Source organism: Mustela nigripes, chromosome 3 (assembly GCF_022355385.1).
Source record: "Mustela nigripes isolate SB6536 chromosome 3, MUSNIG.SB6536, whole genome shotgun sequence".
NCBI classification, from domain to species: domain Eukaryota; kingdom Metazoa; phylum Chordata; class Mammalia; order Carnivora; family Mustelidae; genus Mustela; species Mustela nigripes.
In genome coordinates this window covers 22,401,251-22,426,618 of record NC_081559.1, presented here as the reverse complement: position 1 = coordinate 22,426,618, position 25,368 = coordinate 22,401,251, and the positions used below count along the sequence as shown (strand labels likewise).

At 34.1% G+C, this 25,368-nt stretch overlaps 1 protein-coding gene across 1 annotated transcript in view; it reads left to right on the top strand.

Moving 5' to 3' along the window:
* Nucleotides 1-25,368, top strand: part of ERBB4 (erb-b2 receptor tyrosine kinase 4) — a 1,176,406-nt gene that overhangs the window by 435,522 nt on the left and 715,516 nt on the right. Inside the window, exon 2 of the mRNA XM_059395472.1 lies at nucleotides 4,473-4,624. Within this exon, the coding sequence (XP_059251455.1) occupies nucleotides 4,473-4,624 (152 nt within the window). The remainder of the gene's footprint in view (nucleotides 1-4,472; nucleotides 4,625-25,368) is intronic.

The window sequence follows — 25,368 nt, the reverse complement described above, 5'->3', positions numbered from 1 at the left end:
CCTGAAAATCCATCGGCAGATGGATTTTCAGGTGTTTGCAATCTTTAGATAAGCTATCTAGCTGATCTCCGGCTAGCTGAAGCAGTCTCAGCTTGCTACTTCTCCGCCATCTTGACTCCTCCCGATTTTGTGGATTTTGCACAGAGATTATTATAATAGTAGTTAATAATTAATTATAGTAATAATAATAAAATTTCATAGTATGTACTTTTTTCATATATGCAGGATAAGAAACATGGAAAAAATTTAGTTATTACTGTATATAAAGAAATGTTTCTTCCAAAATCTGTGTAAGTTTCTATAGAAAAGGTCAGAATACCTAAATATTTAAGAAAACTTTCCATTTGGATGTTTGCATATTGATTTTTACATATTGATATTAAAGTACAGGTTTTATTTCCAGTTGAAAGAAACTTGTACAACATAAGTTGTATATAAATTTCAATTTGGCATTGTATATATTTTAGAAATAGTTTATTAATCAATCTATAATTTCCCCATGAGTAGCTGTATTAAAATATAAGCTCGTTCTCATTGGAATTTAAAATAATTGAAATCTATATTTCATAAACCCATATCATAATTCCTTTTCTCAACAGACATTTTACAAATTTGTAAAGATTTTGTTATAATTTTGCTAGGAGCAATAAAATACAGATTGTGGATTAAGAGTGTTTCCTAGAGAGTCTCTACGGTATATTGGAGAAAAAGAAAAAGCTGGCCTTTGACTGGCCAATAAGGATCATGTACATGAGTCAGTCACATCTTATTTTCCTGCTTCTGTTGAATAATATTGCACTTATCAATAGAGATTTATTTTTTCTTAATGTTTATTCATTTCAGGAAGTGAACCTCCCACAGAATCAGCAAAACGTTCAATGATCAAGAATTATTTTATAGTTCCTTCAGAAACAGACTCTTTTAACTATAGAGAACAAACTGATGGTTACCAGAGGGGAGGCGTGTGAGGGGGATGGGTGAAGTAGGTGATGGGGTTTAGGGCCCTTGTAGAGGCACTTGGGTAGCTCAGTTTGTTAGGCACCTGACTCTTGATTTCGGCTCAGATCATGATCTCAGGGTTGTGAGATCCAGCCCTGCATTAAGCTCTGTGATGGGCGAAGAGCCTACTTGAGATTCTCTCTTTCTCACTCCCTCTCTCCCTTTTCCTCTGCCCTCCACAACACTTACACAGGGGTGAGTGTCTCTAAAAAAAAGAAAAGAAAGAAAAAAACCAAACAGGTGGGCACATCTTGGGATGAGCACTGGTTGTTTGTTGTATGTAAGTGTTGAATCACTAAATTCTACGCCTGAAACTAATGTTACACTGTATGTTAACTAAATGAAATGTAAATAAAAACTAAAAACAAAAAACAAAAAAAAGAAGAAGAAGAAAATGATTTTGTAATTTCATTCCAAACTGAAGTTAGTCAAGAAACCAGATAAAACAGTAAAAATTACTTAAGGTCAAAAGCGTGTAACTTAACTAGAATTTAATCCTTCCTATGTATAATATGTTAACAGCTATAATCAAAATTCACCATTATCTTCATGTTAATGATAATAAATCAATGTAAAACCTTAATTGTTTGAAAACCCTGGCTCCTTTTAGCTCATTTTTCAGCAAATATCTAAGGTGTGTCCCTGGGTCTTATGGTCTAAGATGGTGGTTCCAGGTTTAGCCATCCTATCCGCATTCCAGGCAGCAGATTGGAGGAAGGTGTAAAGAAAAGAGGCAAAGTCGCCTCCAACCATGTTTTAAATGAACTTCTAGCTAAGGGTCATATAGTATTACCTCCAAGGCAAGCAATGATTGAAATCTTTATTTGGGGTGGCCACATGCCCGGCTAAAGGTTGAGTAGTTTATTCCTCTGAAGGAAGAGGAGACGGATATGGAGGATTCCAGAAGTCTTTACCCCCATCCCTAGCACTCTACAAAACTGCATTCTCAGTGGCAACAAATGAGCTTCAGCATGGTGTGTGAGAGACTTGGCACTCAGAAGGTGGGGAAGTAGCTTGGAAGTGATAAGCTGACAGGACCCTGGAGAGAGGAAATGATTTTTTTTTCAAGATTTTATTTATTTATTTGAGAGAGAATGAGAGAGAAGGAGAACCCACAAGCTGGGACAAAGGGAGAGGGAGAAGGAGAAAAGGGAGAAATTATAATAAAGTCATAAAGAGTTATATGTTAGGCACACAGAAATGTGCCTCCCATTGAAAAGGGAGCCTAATGGGGGGCTCAATCCCAGGCCTCTGAGATCATGACCTGAGCTAAAAGCAGATACTTAACTGACTGAGCCACCCAGGCGCCCCTGAGAGGAAATGATTTTTAACATTTCTTTATATGTTAGATTTCAGAAACAGTCTAAAGATTATGAATTGGTTTTCTAGAACTGCTATTAACAAAGTACCACAAACCATAAAGCAACAGTAATGTATTCTTTCATAGTTCTGGAGGCTAAATGTTCAATATCAAGGTATCAGCAGGGCCTCTGAGATGGGCAGCATCTTCCTAGCTCTAGGGATGCCATCAATTCTTGACATTCCATGATGTGCAGCCGCATCTCATTCCCATCTTTCCCTCTATAGTTACACGTTGCTTTTGAGTCCCCCCCCCACCCCCACCATGTGTCTTTGTATCCGCACGCTATTTTCCTCTCTTCGATTTAAGACTTACTCTACTGTCTTCATCTTAACTTAAAGACCCTGTTTCCAAACAAGGTCATAGTCATAGATACCAGGGGTTTAACCTTCAATACATCTTTCAGAAAAAGACACAATTCCACTTCTAAAAGAATATTTCTAGAAAATATACTGTTTGATGAACTAGACATCCAGACAGGGAAAGATTATGGTTTTTTCATTTGTTTGTTTGCCTTAGCACTGTAGTCAAAGGTCTACATTATTCTTCAAGACTTCTAGATTTAGGTTTTTGTTATTTTTGATGTGTCAGGAGGCAACAACAGTTGTCAAGATGGTCTTAATTGGGAACCTGGGTGGCTTAGTTGGTTAAGCCTTTGCCTTCGGCTTGGGTCATGATCATGGGGTCCTGTGATCGAGTCCCACATCAGGCACCCTGCTCGCCAGGGAGTCTAGATCTCTCTCTACCTCCCACTTCCCTTGCTTGTGCTCTCTCTCTCTGTAGAATAAATAAATAAAATCTTTAAAAAAAATGGTCTTAACTATTGGAAAGTATCCATCTATATATATTTTTTTCCTTTGTGTATGGAAACTTGTTTGCTTGAAACCCATTCCCTTTAATACAGCCAAGGCATTATGACTTGTCCTTTCTGTGTGCCTGACATATACCTGTTCATGGCTTTATTACACGGCTGTGTTCTTCAAAGTTTACACTTTATATCTTGCCTTAATTTGGCTATATTATATAACTTACTCAGAAGTAAGTTGCTAAGAAGATTATTTCACACTCATTTCCTTTTCAACTTTCCATAGTATTATTATAAGATTCATAATGTAGTTTTTTTTCAGTCTACTAAAGATTAGAGTTGGTGCATTAAATGATAAAGATCTTGTACAGGCAGATACAGAAACCATAAGAAGTAATAACCAAAACACTAACTTCTGGAAGACAAATATCAACACAGAAAATAAAGAACACCTGTGTGTACACTTGGTGCTTGGGTGTGAACAGACTCCAGATCCATGCTATCAAAGAAGACCCACTGAGATCCTTTACTATCAGTCCATTATACCTTAGAATACTTATGAGTATACAGAGGGAAGATCCAGTTGATATCAATCACAGCTCATATTTTGTAACATGTTCTGTTTCTAGTATATGTTTAAAATGTATGGGCTACAAATGTGATCGCTTTAATTTTTACTCTTTGCTCTGTTTCTTTAGAATCTGTGCCGCCTTAGTCTCTGTGTTTCATCCATGCAACTTAGGAATATAAAACCATGATATCATTTATATGTCTTACCTAAAGAAGCTGAACTCATAGAAACAGAGAGTAAAGTGGTGGCTACCAGAGCTCAGGGGTGAGAAGAATGGGGAGATGCTGACCAAGACAGACTTCCAGTTATAAGATGAATAATTTCCAAGGATCTAACTTATAGCATGGTGACTGTAATTAACAACACTATATTATATACCTGAAAGTTGGTAACATAGTATATCTTAAATGTCATTACAGAAAAGAAAGAGTGATTGTGGGACATGATAAAGATGTTAGCTAATGCTATTATGGTTTTAATCCTTTTAAAATATATAAGTGTATCATATACATCATATTCCTTGAATTTATGCACTGTTATGTCTCATATGATATAGTGGGGGAAACAAAAAGGGAAGATATTATATCTGTGTGATTTATGGGTATAATGGCATGAAAAATATTTTAATTTGGGGAAACAGAATAGAGTGTGGGGGATAGAGTGTTGAGAGAGATATTGTCATTGTGCATGTCATGGAGAGGTTATATAACTTCCTCTGTATCTTCTTTTCTTGGCAGTGTGTGCAGGAACAGAGAACAAGCTGAGCTCTCTCTCGGACCTGGAGCAGCAGTATCGAGCCTTGCGCAAATACTATGAGAACTGTGAGGTGGTCATGGGCAACCTGGAGATAACCAGCATCGAGCACAACCGGGACCTCTCCTTTCTGCGGGTAAGGCTGTCTCTTTCTTTCTCTTCTCTTCTCTGTGAGTGGACAGTAGTGTCACAATGCATGAAGACAGACCAGCTTGCTTGTATTTGATGGTGATAGTCTTCTGCCTGGCAGGGACCATGACTGTGGGCACGCCCAGGAAAAGAACAAGAGTAACAGTACCATCATAACTGACACCCTAGGTTCAGAGCAGTTACTGTTACTCTAAGATTGATGAAAGGTTTTGTCAGCCTACGGTGCATGATATCTAGCAAGTCTGCTTTTTTCTGAATTGCAGTCAAAAGGAAAACTGTTAGGCTGGAGACTAGGAGAGTCAGAGGACCAATCAGATAAGAATTGGTAACTTTAGTAATCTCACTTCCTGTCCTTTTTCTGTCACTTTGGAAATTTCAGACTACTCCATATTACCATAATAAGATTAGAACTGTTATCTGTAGAAGAAAAATGACATCTGTTTTTGAAAACCTACAAATTAGTTAAATTAGACACAGGGAATTACAAGTACTTAGGTAGGTTGATATATGCTTGCATATAAATGCATATGTATGTATATAAAGTTACTCAGAGACAACCAGTCCTTTTGCAAACTTGTTTTGGCTCTCATTTACATCCTCAGTCTGTTAAACAGACTATCAGAGCTTTGTGCCTTCAGTTTCTTATGTTTTGCTTTACCAGAGTAGGAAAGAGAAAAATCTGAACTTCAAAGAGGTATGGTGTTCTGCATACCTATGAATTTATTCTTTATGTAAGAACTAACAAGATATATTTTAAATAACAGCATCCCTATAATATATTTGATCTTTTCAGTAGTATTTACACATTTCATAGGAGTACCGTCTTGTGTAAATCAAGACAAAAGTGTTTCAAATACTGATACAGTAAGCTGTTTGGGATATAGTGAATTATTTAAAGAATTATAATTATTTAAATAATTCTGTACTTGGATAAGTAGAAAAACAAGGCAATGATTTTTAAATGCTTTAAATTTATGTAACAAATATATACAGAAGAGCAACAACGTCAGAAAATAAACCACCTCAAAACTTAAGTAACACTATGAAGCTTCCAATGCCTGTTTATAAAGTGACTGTCATACTAGGATCAGTAGAGGGACGGAAGGTGTGTCCATATTCCGTTGCCTGATTATCAGAGCTCTGGTTCTGTGGGTTATATGTCAAAAATTTTAATAATTATGATATTTAGTTATGGCATTTTTGTTTATCAAAAGTAAATAGTAAAACTTATCAAAGTTCTAGAATAAGAGAGCCTTAGAAGAGCTTAACATTTTTGTTTTTTTCTTTTTTGGACTATTGTTTCAAGAAGAGAATATTTGTAAGCTATCCTAGAATAGCCACTTCAAAGGAATGCATCATTAGTTATTAAAATTGGTTTACAAGCTTCTAACCCATGTTGATTATTTTCAGATAGATTTTATTCTCCAACATCAAAATAAGATTTTGATGGCATATGAGCTGATTTGGTTAGAAATGCCAAGAAGTTCAATGATGTTACAGAAAAGGAAAATTGAGATCTGAATTCTGAATCAGGGAAAAGAAATAAGTTAAATAGTTATTCAATCGGAATAATATGAGAAAATTTTAAAAGGCAATCTAAGATCTTTGTTTTTCTTCTTGTGTTTTCTTGACTTTGTTTGCCGTATATGGAATGAGATTCCACTGGCTTAACAAAATATAGTCATGGATATTATAAATGGCAATCTTTAAAAAAATAGATTCAAGTCAATTTTTAATATTTAGAAATGTGAAAGTAATCTACAGATCTTTGAGAAACATGGTTAATATTGGATATTCTACCTTTTTAAGAGTCATCTTGAGTAAAAAATAAGATAATAGAATAAACAAATTTGGGAAAGAATAAAATAAGGATGATCAAGGTTTCTATGTGGAACAAAAATTGTTGTTTCTTTAAAAAAATAATTGTTCGTACCAAAGTACCATCTCCAAAATTTCATGTAAACTTGGTACTACCCCATAAACATATCTTTATTGTCATCTACTGATTTAGAGATAGCTCTAATGGGTTTTTTTTTCCTTAATAATAACACCTTTTTTGTTGTTTTACTTATCTACTGTTCCTTTGGAAAATAGCCATTTCTAGTCATGATATATAAGTATTCATTCAAAGATAGTCTTAGCCCAAGAATACAATAGTAAGTAATCTATTGTCCTTGACTTCAACAACCTTGCGCTCGTGTAGAGGGTTACAGATGAGTAATATGTAAGTATTGCATTTATGTGTGTATATATGTATATATATAAAGTGTATAATATGATTATATATACATATATAAAAACTATAGTTGCTAAAACAGAAATGAGAAGCCAGAATCTGAATGAAGGTATGGTCTTGGGTTAATTATAGGTGTGAGTGCTGGGCGAAAAAAGGATTGGCTAATTCGGAAAGACTCAGGATAGATTTCATCAAAGACGTGCTTGAGTTGAATCATGAAAAAATGAATAGGGGCTTACAAAGTGGGTAGATAGAAGAGAAAGGCATTCCAATGGGAGTAATATAAGTGCAGGCTTAGAAAAAAGGTCCAGAGTCAGAGGTATTAAGTGCGTACTTAATGTTTACTGCTTTAGAGATGAGACATATGCATGCAAATAAATTACACATCATTCTCACCTTCATGGAGCCCATACTGTAATATGTTTGATGATAAATTTGGGGATGGAATAAAATATTAAATTGGGGAGGTGGAAAGCCTTATATTATAGACAGGTATTTAGGGGACATCAGCATCCAAATAAGTTAACCTTTGGGGCTTAGATAAAATCATCAAGAGGGATTGAAAATACTTAGACCGTAAAGTGGGCCAAGGACAGACCTCTCTAGATACCCCATTCTTTGTTTTTTGGTTATGTCAGTGTTCTAGCTACTTTTCTGAATGAGCCTTAAAAGCAGGCACAATTAGCTACTGTATTATTATGCTACTGTATTCTTAGTGTACCTTAGAATATGCTAAAAAGTTCTCCATTTACAGGCTTTCTCCACTAGTCAAAACTCACTTTATGTCACTTCACTTTTATGTAAGACCTACCTGACTCTCTGTTTTCACTAACCAGAAGAAATCTGAAGAGGATTTTCACTTTTACGAAATGATAATTGCTTCTTTGCTTTGTACCATTTTGGAGTAGGGAGGGTTTAATAGGAACACTACTTTCAGATAGCAGGGAAAAACTGTAATATAAAAATTTCACTCCAGATAACTGCATTATGGTTCATTTGTGTTCTTAGTGGCTTCCCTCCAAAGTATGTAATCTGTCCAATATTGGCACATTATAATAAGTAGAGTGCATGTAAAGGAAAACTAGTTATTTTACATTATGCTAATATTCCCAATAAGTTTTGAGTTATATTAGTGAATAGTAATCTTGCATTAACCTATTCTTCTATTACATAACCTTCAGATATATTTGTATAACTGTAATTTACTGAGCAACTGCTTAAAGAGCTGTGCAATTTCCCTTCCTCTCAGAATGACTCAAACCTATAATGTGTTCAGAGAGACATCATAGATAGGGATCTTAAATTTATTTCTGGAATTAACTTCTGTCTTTAAGAACATAGGAAATTACCTTTATTTTTAAAAGATCTTCCATCCTTATTTTCTTCTCTAATTAGCAAGTTCATAGTATTTTGTTTTATTTTTATTCATAGTATTTTTGTTTTATTATTTTTTTTGTATGAAACTGCTCTAATTTCTATAATTCATGAGAGCAGCTTACTTTGGTACCCTGTTTACCTCTTTTGCTATCTGAATAGTCAGTCTCTAGAAGAGTGCCTAAAATATCATAAGCTTTCATTAAGTATCCACCTAAAAGACAAATAAATGAATATTTTTCATAAAATTTGATGATACTTTATAGATCACTATTTTATGTATCATATGTTCTCTAGATGAATATGTCTACCTCTCCTCATATTATCTCAGTATGACAGCATCACAGATCAGGTGTGTGGGTATAAGACACATTCTGTGTCAGTTAATTTCTTGACCCTTTTGGTACCAGAATATAGTTAATGTTTTTTTCTTGTCATTTGGATGTCAGAGAGAGCTTTGCAGACAGCAGAATGGAGCAAACACACTTAAACAAAGAGCAGAGAAAGGGAGAATGACCATTCACCCCAATTTATTGGTGAGGGAATTTCCAGTTTCCAGTCTGCTTCTGATGACTGATTGTATTACAGCTAGTAATCCATGAGATACTCCTGGAACTTGAGAGTAACTTTGTAATGATTTTATCCCTTTTCCTTAAACTTAGATAGGTTTGTTTTCTTTTATTAAAACCAAAATATCCCATCTAGTAACTCTCTCAAGACCTCAAGAACACAGAAAAAAGTATGCTTTTGAAGTGGAAGATGTACTTCTATATTATAAATTAAAAAACCAAATCAAACCAACCAACCAACCAACCAACAAACAAACAAAAAACCACCCTGTAACGTTTTGGAGATACTTCCTAATCTTTGTTGATGTATTTTATTGAAATACTTTGAAATGCATTATTTTTAAGACACTGTTATAATATTAGGCTTGGTGCTTATCTCTATAAGCACCTTTTCACCCAGCTTTGTTGTAACCTCCAAGCTTTTGCATTTCTTCTTGGGGAAAAAAAGATCTACTTGACAATATTTAACATTAGACCCCTGAGACATCACAGAGTTGGCTAGAAAAAGGCCCTAAAACTTACTTACTATGTACTTTATCACAGTCCCAAGGTTAAGACATAATACAAAACAACAGGTATAAAAATCACAGATTTTGTGTTATTGTCTTACTCTTTGTGAACTCTCTCAAACAAGGTGAAATATAGCAAATAATGGGAATGAACTTTTAGACCTTATACCCTCATTGGAATTCTTGAGAGTTTTCTCTCTTTTGTCATTCCATTGGTCCTCTTTGCTAATGCTGGCATTCAATGACTCCATACTTCTAAAAAGGTACCTTTTTAGACCTACCAGCATGTATACTTTACATTTATTTTCTCTATTTTATATATTCACCTTAAGCAAATAAGTATTAGATGCCAATTAAAGGGAAAGCAATACGTAATGTAGCATACATATGAGGTATATGGATACCTATCCTTAATCATTACTATAATAAGTAATAATTTGTAATCTGTAGCTTGAATTTAGTTGTGTGAAAACTGCTTTGGAAGTAGTGTTTGTTAGGATTGTGAAGAGATAAATTTATTTTAACAGTTAATCCTTTGACCTAATATTAAAAATAGTAGTAATTCATTGACCATCTCTATGCTATCGTATAAAATTGAAGTTTTGATTCTTAATGGTTATAGATGTCTTTATTATTGAAAAATGAATCCAAAATAAGTTAATGCATTATGATATTGCTCCAAGTAGCAGCATTAATATTTTGGTATTGATAGCAAAAGGTGATGTCTTTGAAAAAGAAAGTATAGATTTTTAAAATGAAAATATACCTTAAATATATCTTCCCTCAGGTGATGAATAACATGTTTTATTATGGGAAAATAAGTTTTATGAGTAAACATCTTTTTTGAAAAAAATTAGCTGTTTTTATTATATATTTGGCACAGAGATATAGGGAATTTTTTGTATATGTAAGAAATAATGCCATTTTGAACTTTATTTTTAAAAATAAGATTCCAGTATTATTTCTTATTAGAAATCATATAAATAGTTCATTTATCTCTACCAAAGTAAATGTTTATTTTTAATTTCAAATATTCTTTGTCTTTTAGTTAATAATTAGTATCATATAATGTCATGGAGCTATCATTCTCCTTTATTAGGATTATATATATGGGATCCTTCATGTATGAGGATGTTGCTTTACATCCACTGTCCATTGGACATGAAATTTACATTGCTTTTCCAGTGCTGGGAATGAACTTATGATATTTTATTTTATACTCACACATAGTTTCTCTTCTGAGTAAGGACACATGTTTGCAGAAAGACAGATAAAGCTGTAACTCAGAGACTGCAAGATGCTGGCTGGCTCACCGGAACCTAAGACCTTGGCTTCATTAGCATAGTTCTGTTACAATATAATCAGGGATGATGCTGGCAGTAATGACTTTCATGTTGTAACAAGTAACTCTACTTTCACCTATTCCTTAGCTTAGCTTCTGTAACCAGTCAGGCTTAATATAAAATTCTGAAATATTTACATTTCAACCTACTTCTAACTTCAGGGTCTACTTTTGTCCTTTGTCAATTCAAAGCAGATGACCAGAATTAAATCCAACAGTATAGGGAGTGGTTTTTATAATTGTATTTGTTTCACATATCCTTCTCATCCTCATTTAACTCTAACTGTGCCTTGGTTAAGCATCTGCTGCATAGTATGATTTATCAAAATGCTACACTGAAGAATTCATATTTAAAAATAAAAAGGTAATTTACAAAATACTTTTTTCCTTTGGGTTAGAAAATAATTTGTTGAATAGATTTTTTAAACAGTGGTGACCATTGACTCTGTCTGGTTTTAGCTTATTAAATACTCGATAGAATGACTTCTGTGACAAGGATTGTGTTGGGGAGATTGATTAGAATCAGGATGAGTAAGTAGTCTTATTTTAGAATCGTAAAAAAATTGAAGAGGAAAACACCAGTTACATGAAACATCTATGAGATAATAAGGTAGATCCTTATATATTATATTTTCACATTTACCTGAAAGATGATGTAAGTACACTATTTTCTAATACAGCATATCTATTTCAGAGCTGTACACACATTTTGTACTGTATAGTAAGGGAGAACAAGCCTGAATCTAAATTTTCCTGATTTACTTTGTAACATAAATGATGTATTTGTAACTCTATTAAATGGTAGACAACTAAATAAGATTCTTATATCAAGTATTTATACTCCTTAACTATTTACTTATTGAGCACAGTAGTATAAGTTTTTCTTCCATGCCTCTAATTGGGACAGGTGGCAAGAAAAGACTGTGAAGTTCAATATCCAAAAAACTTAGAATGAATCATCATTAAGTTTGAAGAAACTGCACCTTCAAGAAATATGTCTTAGTCTTAGACTAAGATAGACTGTTTCAAATCTTTACTTAATTTCTCTTTCTAACTGAATTTCACACATAACTACACTTATGGTAAAACATAAAGTATGTTTGGTATTTTGATGAAGAAATCTTAGCTGATTGAGATGGAGAATACCGAAAAGGAAGTAGAATAATGTTTAAATATGTCTATTGGGTCAAAGCAGACATTCTGGGTTAAATGGAATTTTCAAAGCTTTGATAGTTTCTGAAAGCTGTTTTAAGACTTAAATATAATACATATGCAGTTTTGTGTTATGTATTTACAGCTGGCTTTTAAATTGAAATTTGACTTTGTACTAAATCTAATCATAGAAGTTGTATTGCATTTTAAAAAGCTATGCAATTTATACTTGGCCTAGGGAAAAAACAAAATTTCCTCAACGGTTAAATACCATTTAATCTGAAAATATACATGACTCAAATCCTGTTGCTCTTCAGTTCTCTTACATGATAAAAGAAGAAAATGTCTATATTTTTGCTTCAGCAGTGATATAAGCATATTTTTCAAACTTTCTTCTTAATCCTTTACATGAAATATTAAATAAAAATATTTAACAGTTTTCTCTAAATATTAAAAACAAGATAACTTTAGTACTACCTATAAAAAGATGTAGAATAAATATTTGAAGGAGTTTTGGAAAGAAGGGTAGAAATGAAAAATATACCTGTATAATTTATAATTCTAATATATATAAATATATGTATAATAAATATGAATTATTGGCCATTTATACTGATACATTAAGTATTAATTAGTAACCATTTTCTAAGATTGAGTCAAATTATTATAAAATATTAAACCTATATAATGTTTCTAAGAGAATATTACTGAAAACTCCTTAAAATAAGTTTTTAAGTCCCTAAATTGTAATGCATTTTCCAGAAAAAAAAATGCTCTTGTTGCAAATGTGCTTAAATTAAAAATGAATTTATTAGAATGCTGAGCAGATGCCATGTGTTCCTTTGTATCTCTGGAGGTTGTGTTATTTCAATTTGGCTTAAACGGTGAGTATAATGACTTTATAGGCTTATCTTAACCTTAATTAGTGTAATATACAAGTAACAAACCCATTTCACTCTATGATTCTTAGGTACTCTTTGCTCAGGGGAATTAATGTAAAAAGTTTCTTTCTTTTATTTGTAAGTAGCAAAGACCTTGATTCAAAGAGAGAGGTCTTTGAATAAAATATGAAAAATATCATTAAACAAATATTTATGTGAGTTTTTAAGATTAACTAGAAACATTTTGGCAATGGGATACCATTTGAATCCAAAATCCAAATGGTAGATAATAATCAAATAAAGGCCTTTAAAAATTCATAACTATGAACCTCTTAACCAGCTTTATTTTTCTGACTCTTAAAATGAAACACTGTTTCTTTCAAAAAAGAAAAGATGAACCATATTGTAGGAGACCAAACCAATTTTAAAGGTCTCTCTTCAATCACGTAGAGTATAATTTAAAGTTCAAAAGTGTAAAAATAAAATGTGAAGATTGCTGCATTTAGAGACACTGCAATTATTTCTCTTAATCCCTAATTTGAACCCATTTAGCTGTGAAATATTATATTAAAATATATAATGAAAGTGATAAATTTAAGGTATTTGTTTTAGTTAACTATAGGCCTCTTTAAATCATTTCTATTCAATTTCTACATGGAAATTGGAATATGTAATTGAATGTTGAAATAAATCCCCTTAAGCAATTTCTTACCCCACAGATTAAAAAAAAAAAAAAAAGTACCTATTGGGGTGCCTGGCACCTAGTACATGTAGACTGTATCTAATCTTATTGGGTTTCTTTCTTTCTTATCCTAATCCTTAGGTAGCCTCTACTGAGCTATGTTCTGAGTACTTGACAGTAAATTTTTATAAAGCTTTTTTAGAGGTTCTGTTTCGCATGGTAGTGATTTTGTATTTTCAGAGAGGTGAAATCACAAGTCAAACTCTTGGCTGTTCTTAAGAATTAATCAACAGCTAAAAATGTACAAACTCTCTTCATAGTGAGTGAGAGTTGTTTCAGCAGTCTATAAGACATCATCTCATGAAATCATTGGGAAGCATTCATGAAAGAATTTAGTAAGGTATCAGTGAAGCATTGGGAAGAGTTCATAAGAAAAAGAGGTCAAAGTATAAGCAAATTTGGCTATATGCTGAATTATATTACTTATTTTCTTAAAATTCCCCTCCTCTGAGAACAATGACCAAAATTCGTATTGAGTTCCTATATTATTGGCCCCTATAATTGGCCCCTGCTTTGTCCTCCACTATTGCTGATAACATTAAAACTCAGGGCTATCATTCAGTCTTAGCCAACTTCCTTTCTATATTAGGCTCTCGCTAGCTTGATTGCCCTTCCTTTCATTCTAGGACCTTCTCCCCCACCAAAAAATATAAATACATACCCTTATTCCTGCCTGGGATAAGTTCTGTTTAAATTCCAAACTCTTTTTAAAGATCATTTCTTGAGGGAAGCTTTACTAACTCCCATATGTTACTGAGTTCTTCCCATTATTACATTCATAGCATGCTATGATTCTTTGTAGCACTTCCTTTATAGCATTTGTTTAATTTTTTAAGCATTTGTTTAATTTTTGCTACTCTTCTAAATAGTAAATACCTTGAGGGCAAGGGCCATGTCTAGTTCACTGTAGAATTCTAGCACATAATTGTTTCTTTCATATAGTGGCTGCTCAGCAAATATTTGTGGAATGAATAAGTAAATTGAATAACAATAAGAAAGAATTCTTGTACTCTTCATAACTTTTATAGTCAGGAAAATAAAATGATTGCAGTGGCAGCTTTTTTTCTTTACATTATTTACTTTTCTAATTGAATCTCCTCTCCCTAATGTCAAGTAGAAACAATGGTGTCTTTTATTTATATTCCATGAAATGATTTGGTTTATAATAAATAATATCTACCTATAGTGGAAATATGGGAAGCTTAACTTAGGTACTTAACACTGATACATTAAAAACCTAATGGAAAGGTAAGTAGTCTGGTTGTGGACTCAGTTGTGTGAAGATCAAAGCCATATAACCTTTACAACTCTAAGTATCTTCTTCTCTGGACTGCCTTGAATATCTGAGATTCTCTCTATTATATTATATCTCCATTATATTATGATCCCCTATATCTAGTTACTCTTTACAAACTAAGGTCTCTGTGCTTTTGCATGCAATTTTCTTCCTCTCTGGAATGCCTTTCCACACTTCTCATTTTAGAAAATCCTCAAACATTAACATGTACCCCAAGTTCAATCTGTATTGCCATCCCTGCCCCCAACCCCAATCCAAGCAAAACTAGTGGTTTTTTTTATTATTTTTTTAAGGATTTTATTTATTTACTTGAGAGAGAGAGAGAGATCACAAGTAGGCAGAGAGTCAGGCAGAGGGGGGGGGGGAAGCAGGCTCCCCGCCAAACAGAGAGCCCAATGCAGGGCTCAATCCCAGGGCCCCGAGATCATGACCTGAGCTGAAGGCAGAGGCTTAACCCACTGAGCCACCCAGGTGCCCCCAAATTAATGTTTTAGTAGTTAGTGTATATCTGTATGACAGCCTATATGACTCTGTGTAGGAATGTGTTGGACTGTGGGATGCACTTTGCATTTTCATCAATTTATGTAGATATTGTGTCGAGCCAATGAGAATAAGTGTCCAATCAACTTTTGTTATTTGAGCACATAAACACATGGTTTTCTCTCAGTGAATTTTGTTGTACTAAAATTATATTCTCTGTAATAAGAAGCACAGTATGTATAGGCACTTTCAGAATTACCTTTAGGTTGTCATGGACTAATACCTGATACTTATGATTTGTTGAGGGAGGTATAAAGCGCTATGCTGATTCTATCCTCCGCTTCTTATTGCAACCTTATGTCTAAGTGTTATTATGCTTATTTATAGGTTATGACACTTAGGCTTCAAAAATTTGAGTCACTTTCTCAGGAGTGTACTGCTAATGGACAAAACAAGCACTTTAACCCAGTTCTTTCACTTTATAGTTCAGACACTTTCATGCTGCCTTGCTACTGTCCACTGTTTGTCAATGACCCATCTGTTAATTAGAACATGTTTTGAGGGAAATTGATATAAGGCAACTCCTACATATATTTATATTTATTTTATTTATTTATTTTTATTTATCAAAAAACAGGTGTTTATTGATTGCCAGGTCTGTAATTTTTTGTGCTGTGCTTTACAAAGAAGTAAGTATAGAGCTGTAAGTTAGCAGTCCTTATCTTAAACCTTGTAAATACTGAAAAAGTGGTATAGGTGGTAAATACCATAGACATACCCAGAATAAATTCTAATCCTTTTGAGAGCAAGGACTATATTTTATCTATCTTTATATTTCCAGCCCATTCACACTGTCTGTGTGTACACACACACACACACACACACACACACAAAGTGTGAGATAAATGATGGATGATTGAATGGTATATATTTAGATGTGTGTGTGTTGGGGGTAGCATAAAAGGGGTCATGGAATTGTTCCCTGTCCCATGTATCGGGAACTTGGAAGTCATCACTTCACTTTACTTAACAGTAAGTAAAAGTCTAAACAGACTGAAAAATCCACAACTTTTCTTGAATCTGTAAGAAAGGAGAGTACATAGGGCAAATTACTGCCACCAAAATGGTAGAGACTGACAAGTAAATACGGAGAACTAAGTTTTAACTAGAGCAGAGATTCAGCACTAAAACCACTGTGTGAACCACTGCTGGCGTAGCAAAAGCTGAACTGTAATTGGCAGGTTGCTGGAGGATTAGGGCAGACAAGTATGAAAGGTAAGAACTTCAGGAGGGCCCAGTCAGGGATCTCCACAATATGATGAGATTTATTTATTCCAGGAGCTTGAGCAGTTCCCATAGTAAATATCCTGAGAAAAGTCCCCTCAGGCTTCTACACAAGGAGGAGAAAAGGAACCATTTTGAAATGCATTCTCCATAACAAGGCCTGCCCTTGGTGGAAATTAGTTAACCAGAGCTTAATCTATTGGAATGATATTAGAGTTTAACTGACATGTGGAAGGAAAATATCCTACTCCAGCCTAATCTAGCCACCCTGTTCCACCCAATAGGGGAGGAAAACAAAAAATAAAACAAAACAAAAAAGTAAAACAGAAAAACAAAGCAAAAAAAAAACCTTAAGAAACACTCATGATGTTCACAGTCCAGAGACATAGGCTCACTAGAAGCCTGAGATCTAATTACAGGACAATAGAATGCTTCCCCTTCCCCTACACCTTGCTACCCCATAACTTATTTACAACAAATCCTTTCCCCATCTTGTCTGACTATTTAAAAAAATAAATAAATAAATAACAAGGCATGCCCTAAGCAAAAAAACACAATTTGAAGAGACAGAGAAAACATCATAACAGACATGGCAGGGTTGTTGGAATTATTGAACTGGGAATTTAACACAACTATGATTAATATGCTCAGGCATTAATTGATAAGGTAGACAGTATGCAAGAACAGATGGACAATGTAAGATGGAAATCCTAAGAAAGAACCAAAAAGAATTGCTAGGGATAAAAACAAAACAAAAGAAACAAACAAAAACCCCGCTGGAACAGAATTAAAGAATGCTTTTGATGTGCTTATTAACAAACTGACATGACCCAGGAAAGAATCTCTGAATTAGGGGATATCTCAATGGGATTTTTGAAAACTGAAAAGCAAAGAGAACCTAGACTGAAAACAAACAAACAAAAATAGAATAGAATAAATAATACCTGTGGGGCAGCAAGAGAAGGTGTCACATACACATAATGGAAATACCAGAAGGAGAAGAGAGCAATAGAAAAAATATTTGATACAATAATGACTGAGAATTTCCCCAAATTAATGTCACATACCAAACTACAAAACTAGGAAGTTCAGATAACACCAAGTAGGAATAAATGCTAGAAAAACTCTACCTGGACATGTCATTTCCAAACCATAGAAAATTGAAGATGAAGAAAGAAATCCTGAAAGAAGCAGGAAAAAAATGCCTTACCTACTGAGGAACAAAGATAAGAATTACATCTGACCTTTCAGAAACCAGAGAAGTGCTCCAAGAAGAGCATGAATAAAGTATTTAACTGTTGAGAGAAAAAAACAAAATGCCAACCTAGAATTCTGCACCCTGATAAATTATCCTTCAAAAGTGAAAGAGAAATAAAGAATTTCTCAAACAAAATTTGAGGTAATTTGTTGACAGTAGACTTACTTTGTAAGAAATGTTAAAAGAAGAACTTTAAAGAAACTAAATTAGGACAGATTTATATAAAGAAGAGTACTGAAGAAGGGACAAATGAAGGTAAAGTAAAAACTTTTATTTTCATATTCTTAATTGGTTTAACAGATAACAGTTCATTCAAAATAAAAATAGCAATGATATATTCAATTATATATGCTTAACATATTTATTATATTTACATACATATATACACTTACATGTAATGAAATGAATGATAACAATAATACAAGGAACGAGAGGAAGGATTGGATTATTTTTTTATTATATGGTGCACTAACCATGAAGTGACATGTTATTTGAAAGTGGACTTGGATTAATTGTAAATTTATATTGCAAGCTTTAGGACAACCACTAAAAAAAACAAAACAAAAAACCACAAAACTAAAACTAATATTTAAGAAAGGAGAGAGAATGAAATCATATAAACTCTCAAAACCACAAAAAGCAGAAAAAAAGTAGAAGAAAAAAGTAGGAACAAATGGCAAGAGCTATAATTCTTTAAGACTAATGAATGTGGTAGAATATTAACCCAACGATATCAATAATCACTGTGAATGTAAATGATCCAAATACACCAATTAAAAGAGATTGCCAGAATAAACAAAAAAAGTATAACCCAAGTATACATGGTCTACCAGAAACCCACTTTAAATATAAAGACACATATAGATTAAAAGTAAATATATGGAGGAAAAAAATACCATGCTAACACTAATCAAAAGAAAACAGAAATTGCAATATTGATCAGAGCAGACTTTGAAATAAGGCAGGTTACCAGGGATAAAGAAAGGCATTACATAATGTTAAAGTATGAATTCTCCAAGAAGACATAATAATTTTCAACCTATATACAGCATCTAACAATATAGCATCAAACTACATGAGTCAAAAATGGATAGAACTTCAAGGAAAAACAGATGAGTCTACTATCATAGTTGGAGACTTTAACACACATCTCACAGAAATGAACAGATTCAGCAATAGAAAATCAGTAAGGACATAATTGAACTCAACAACACCATCAATCAGCTGGCTATCATTGACATCTGTCTACTACTTCATATAATGGCAGCAGACTTCACATTTTTCTCAGGCTCACATGGGACACTTACCAAGATAGATCACATTCTGGGCAATAAAACAGACCCTAACAAATTTAAAAGAATAGAAATCATGCAATGTCTGTCCTCAGACCTCAGAGGAATTAAAGTAGAAATCAATAACAGAAAGACAGCTGGAAAAATCCTGAAATATGTGCTGATTAAATAATACATTTCTAAATAACAAATGAATCAAAAAAGAAATCTCAGGAGAAATTAAAAAAATAGTTTGAACTAAATGAAAATGAAAACATAGCAGCAGAATTTATAGGCTGTAGCAAAAGTATGCTTGGTGGGTATTTTAAAGCAGAAATACATGTATTAAAAAGGAGGGAAGATCTAAAAATAATCTGGCATGCCTGGGTGGGTCGGTTGGTAGAGCATGTGATTCTTGATCTTGGGTTTGTAAGTTTGAGCTTCATGTTGGGTATAAAGATTATTTTAAAATATAATCTTAAAAAAATAAAATAAAATCAATAATCTAAGTTTCTACCTTAGGAAACTAGAAAAATATAGCAAATGAAATCCAAAGTGAGCAGTAGAAAAGAAATAATGAGAATTAGGTGTGAAATCAATGAAATTGAAAACAGTAAATCAATAGAGATAATAAACAAATACACAAGCTGGTTCCTTGAAAAAAATCAATAAAATCAATAAGCCTCTATTCAGGATAATTAAGAAAAAAAAAAAGAGGATACAAATTAGTAATATCAGAAATGAAAATGGGAACAGCACAACAGTTACCATGGAAAATAAAAGGATAATAAAGGAGTGCTGTGAATAATTCTATGCCCACAAATTTGACAACCTAAATAAAATGCAACATTTCCTTGAAAAACATAGTCTACACATAGGAACAAACTGGTGACCTGAATAGGGTTATTTTACTGAATAAGTTGAATCAATAAATATCTTTTAAAACAGAAAGTATCAGACCCAGATGAATTCACTGGTGCATTCTACCAAACATTTAAGAAGAAAAAAAAAATATATATATATATATATATACCAATTCTATACAATCTCTTTTGGAGGATGGAAGCAGAGGGAATACTTCCTAACTTATTCTCAGGCCTGTATTATCCTAATACTAAAACCAGAGAAAGGTATTACAAGGAAAGAAAACTACAGACCAGTATCTCTCATGAACATAGGTATAAAAATCCTCGACAATATATTTGCAAGTTAACTCCAAAGAAGTACAAAAAGAGTTGTATATCATGAGCAAGTGGAATTTACCAATGCAAATCTGGTTCAACATTTGAAAATCAATTAATGTAATCCATCATATCAACAGACCAAAAAAAAAAAAAAAAAACATGTGATCATATCAATAGGTGCAAAAAAAGCATTTGACAAAATCCAACATCTATTCATGATAAAAATTTACCCATTCATTATGAAAATTAGGAATAGAGAAAAACGTTCTCAGCTTGTTAGACACCATCTACCAAAAAACCTATGACTGACATCATACTTAATGGAAAGAAACTTGAAGCTCTTCCATTGGGTTCAAGTACAAGGCAAGTCACTCTTAAAGACAGTTTGGTAAATCTGTACAAAACTATATACACTCTTATTATATGATTCAACAGTTCTGTTCCTTAATATTTATTCAAAGTAGTTGAAAACTTATGTCCACAGAAAACCAGCACATGGATATTTATAACAGTTTTATTTTTAATTACCAAAGCTTGAAAGCAACAAAGATATCTTTCAGTAGGTGAATGGATGAATAAACTGTGGTACATGCAGATAATGGAATATATTTGAGTGCTTAAAAGCAATGAGGTATTAAGCCATGAAAGTAAGACTTGGAGGAAACTTAAATGCTAAGAAGTAAAAATGAAAGCTGCATAATATATGATTCCAAATACATGACATTCTGGAAAACACAAAACTATGGAGATGTTAAGAGTTGTTTCTTGGAGGGTAGGATGGAGAGGCAGAGAGAGAGATGAATAGGCAGATCACAGGATTTTTAGGGCAGTGAAAATAGAATAATAAAAATAATGCCATTATAATTTTGTCCAAACCTTTAGGATATACAGCACCAAGAGTGAACCCTAAGGTAAACTATAGACTTTGGGAGATTTTGAAGTGTCAATGCAGACTCATCCTAGGTTTAAAAAAAGGAGAGGGACACCTAGGTGGCTCGGTTGGTTGAAAGTATGCCATGGTCTCAGATCATGATCCCAGGGTCCTGGGATCAAGCCCCGTGTTGAGCTGCCTGTTGATGTTGTGCCTGCTTCTCCCTTTCCTCCCCACTCATGCTCTTTCTCAGTATCTCTCTCTCTCAAATAAATAAATAAAATCTTTGAAAAATATGTAAAATAAAGAAAAGAGAAAAGAAGTAGCACTTTGGTGAATGATGTTGATAATGGGGAAGGCTATGTACTTGTAGTGGTAAGGGGTCTATGAGAAATCTCTCTCTTTCTCTCCATTTTGTTGTAAACCTAAACTCAAATAAACAAATGAAGTCTTTTTAAAAACTCCACAGAGGGGCACCTGGGTGGCTCAGTGGGTTAAGCCTCTACCTTAGGCTCAGGTCATGATCTCAGGGTCCTGGGATCAAGCCCAACATGGGGCTCTCTGCTCAGCAGGGAGCTTGCTTCTCCTCTCTCTCTGCCTGCCTCCTCTCTGCGTACTTGTGATTTCTCTCTCTGTCAAATAAATAAATAAAATCTTAAAAACAAAACAACAAAACAAAACAAAACAAAACAAAACAAAAAAACCTCCACAGAAAACATATAGCTTATGTTGGTTGTGAAAAAAAAGAATGAGGGTTATTAAAGAATAGAGAAAATGGGGAAAGAATACTTGGTGTACTTTCACTTGGAAAATCTCCATTTTTCATGCACTACACAAATTTGGAGGCAAGAAAAGAAAAAAAAGGAAGGATTAATTTGTGGTATTGGGGGTGGAGTTGAAATGCAAGAAAAACTGGGAAGTGCTAGGACATTCAGGTAGAAAACAGAGGTCAGAGTCAAACTGTGGTGAGCTTTTAAGATCTGACACGTTATTCATGTGAAAGTACTTTTTGCAGAATTAAATCTGATGGGACTTTGGACCTGTTTTAATAACCAGGGCATCAGGTTGATGAGAGCCTGGAACCAGTTGGTTGTAGTGAGAGTTGAAGGCATGAGATCCATTCAGTGATCCTTGTAAGCAAAGATTTAACAAGGCTTCCATGACTAACTATATGTAGAGGCCGTGGGTAAAGAAGTAGACCAAAAAGATCTCACAACTGTGCACTTGGATACATACATTTTCCTGCTTAAAATCATAACAGATAGAGGAGAGTTAGTTGTTTCCAAAGATATGATATGTAGGGGCATTTCTTGAGTTTCAGTTTTTCAGAAAGATTCTCTTAATAGAAATGTGCTTTGTACCTAACTAAGGCCCACCCATCAGGGCATAGGAGAATGTTGGGTAGGGAGGGTAGCCAGAGAATGGAGTTAGTAAAGCGTTTAGCAGTATAATTTCTGCTTGCAAAAACTAGAGGGCTGCTACTTTTTTTTTTTTTTTTTCGAACTCTGATAGAGGTTCATCAGGCAAAGTTAAGTTCAGCAAAAAATTGGCCGTGCTTAAACATTTGGGGGGCAATAACCTAGTTTTGTTTGTTTGTTTGTTTTTCTAAGAGATGTAGTCTAAAAAAGCTTGGCTCTTTGTTTGCTGCATGTAGTTCTAACATATGTACAGAGACAGGGAGCTGCCATTTTATTGCTGGGACTAGCTTGAGAGCAGTTCTGGTAACAGAATTCACAGATGACTCTGCTTTGGGAAAGTCCCTTTTGGATTTTCCTCCTTATCAGTTAAAGGATTTATCAGCTGTCACTGGAGTGTGACTTAGCTGGGCTTTTTGTCTCCAGTCTTCATTTTGTTTCTGTGAGGCAGTACCAACAGCATCTGCTCTGTTAATCCCCATGAAGGTTGCTGGGAACGTATCAGCACTCCTAGAACTGGCCATCTAATATCCTTCCTAAGGAAGCAAAAGGTATGATTTAACTGACCTGTGACACAAATAAAGAGGAATATGACAAAAGGAAAGAAGTTGAGTCCTCTCAGAAGGGTTAGGCCAGGTGAAAAAGTTTAGAAGAAAAGAGAAGCAAATAATACATAAAAGTCTGTGGACAGGATGGGTTTGGGTAAGCTGAGGGAAGCCAAGAGTGCAGAAATATGCAAATAAATACAGCATGTTATAATGTACTCCACACCACTTTCCAAATTGCTTAGATTTTTAATCTTTCGAGCGAGAGAGCTTCACCTTAAAAACCTTTGACTTCTCTATTCAAGATTTATAAGGCATCTTTTGCCCCGGTATCTTTGTGTTTATGCACAATTTGTCTTTTTAATTGAGCGATTCTCACCGTCCCTGTGAAGTAGTGGGACAATTTCATTTTGCTGATGAGGGCATTGTGGCCCAGAAAGGTTAACTGACTTGCCCAGGGTCATGCATCAGTGGCTGGCAGAACCTAAACCAGAACATTCTGAAGAGACTTACTTGAGAACTCATAGCAAAGTTTAACTTTACAGGTAATTAAGCCCAATTAATGCCTTCTACATCTTCATTATGGAATTCATACCATATCTGTAGTTTAACTACAGGGGAAACCTCACAGCAAATTGTTACAATATGTTTTCCCACAGAAATAGATCTAGTCTTTATTGCTTTTTAATTGTTTAATCCTGTCTTGTGTAACAGACCTGACCCACGTGCCGCCCCATCCTCAAATACATGGGAACAAGTCCCATATCCTGCTACCATGAATGCTGCAAAAAATTAGTCTAATTCATTGGTCAGTAAGCTGCTCAGCACAGAGTCCACAGCTTTTTTCAGACTACATTTGGACTATTATGTTCAGATAAAGACCTTGCATTTAAAGATAGAATTGACTTAGATTGTGTTTATAATAGGCAATTGGGACAGTATGTTTCCAGACAGCGTCTCAAAAGTAACAGTTTGAAAGAAGTGGGTGTGTTGACCCTGGTGCGGAGAGTACTAAAGGGAAACATGGTCATTGTTTTCAGACATTTAAGGGGCTCTCATAGAAAAGGGAGTGGCCTAGTTTTGAGTTGTTCCAGAAGACAGAATTAGGCAGAAGTTGAAAGGAGGCCGATTTTGGCTTAAAATAAAAATTGTGCTAACAATTAGAGCATTCTAATAATATAATGGGGTGCCTTGTTAGATAGGGCAAATGGACAGGAACTCTTAATTGAACACCTTGTATTTTCCAGGCACTGGGCCATTGGCACCATAAAGCAGCAAGAAAAGATGAATTTAAAGAGCCTGGCACGTTATAGGTTCCCACTTAACTCTCTTCCTGTCCCTGAGCATTTCTTTTATATATTCACAGTAATCCAGTGACAACATTGTTCAGAGAAGATAGAATTTGCCAAAGTCAAACAGCAAGAAGGAGGGTGTAGCTAGGACTTGAATTCAGGTGTCTCTATGTCCAAATCTTATATCCATTCTACTGGGCATTGCGGTCTCTACCATAAAATTCTGTTCTCTTTCTATGGTGGGTACTCAGTTGAGAGAGATCAAGAAAGGAGGGACAGAATGTTGTGCATCTGGTACAAAGTTGGTGAAAACTTTTGGTCTTTGTAATTTTTTGACACTTCATTTTCTTGAAGAGCTGCCCTATTTCTCTGGCAAACACTCTGTGTTGTTGGGTTATAGGTTGACTTCTCAAAAGGCAGATAATAACATTGCTAACCTTTTAATAATATATTTAACAAGGTGTTTAGAAGTAGATGATGCATTTTTGAAATCACTCACTCTCCCCCTGATTTTCCGTTATAACTTTATTCATTTATAGCATTTCTTACCTAGGCTATATCCAACAGGGACTTGGAGAGTATTAAGGTATAACATAGAAAACACTAGCATGTCCTATGAACATACTTCTTATCTTTCTTCAAAACTTCATTCCTTTACTATTGAATACACTTTTCAGTCTTTTATTCAAATGATAAGATACTTGGGTGGTTTGTCTTAGGAGGTTTAAAACTTACTAACCAACATCTTATTAGATTTCATCTTGCCTGGAATTAGTTGACATTTCATGATCTTTCTTGATTGACAGTTTTGCTTGTTGAATGATGTCTCAGAAAGCATCTCTATCTATACCCTGAGCTACTTTTTGGGTATCCTCCATATAAGTCTCTTATCACTCTTGCTTTTACTGTGTCTTTATACTTTCCTGCCTCAAACTTACACAGTGCTAAATTCAAATAGGTAATAAAAAAACAGAAAACCAGGATTTTAAACTCTCTGATTATGTGATACAGTACAAATTATTTAACCC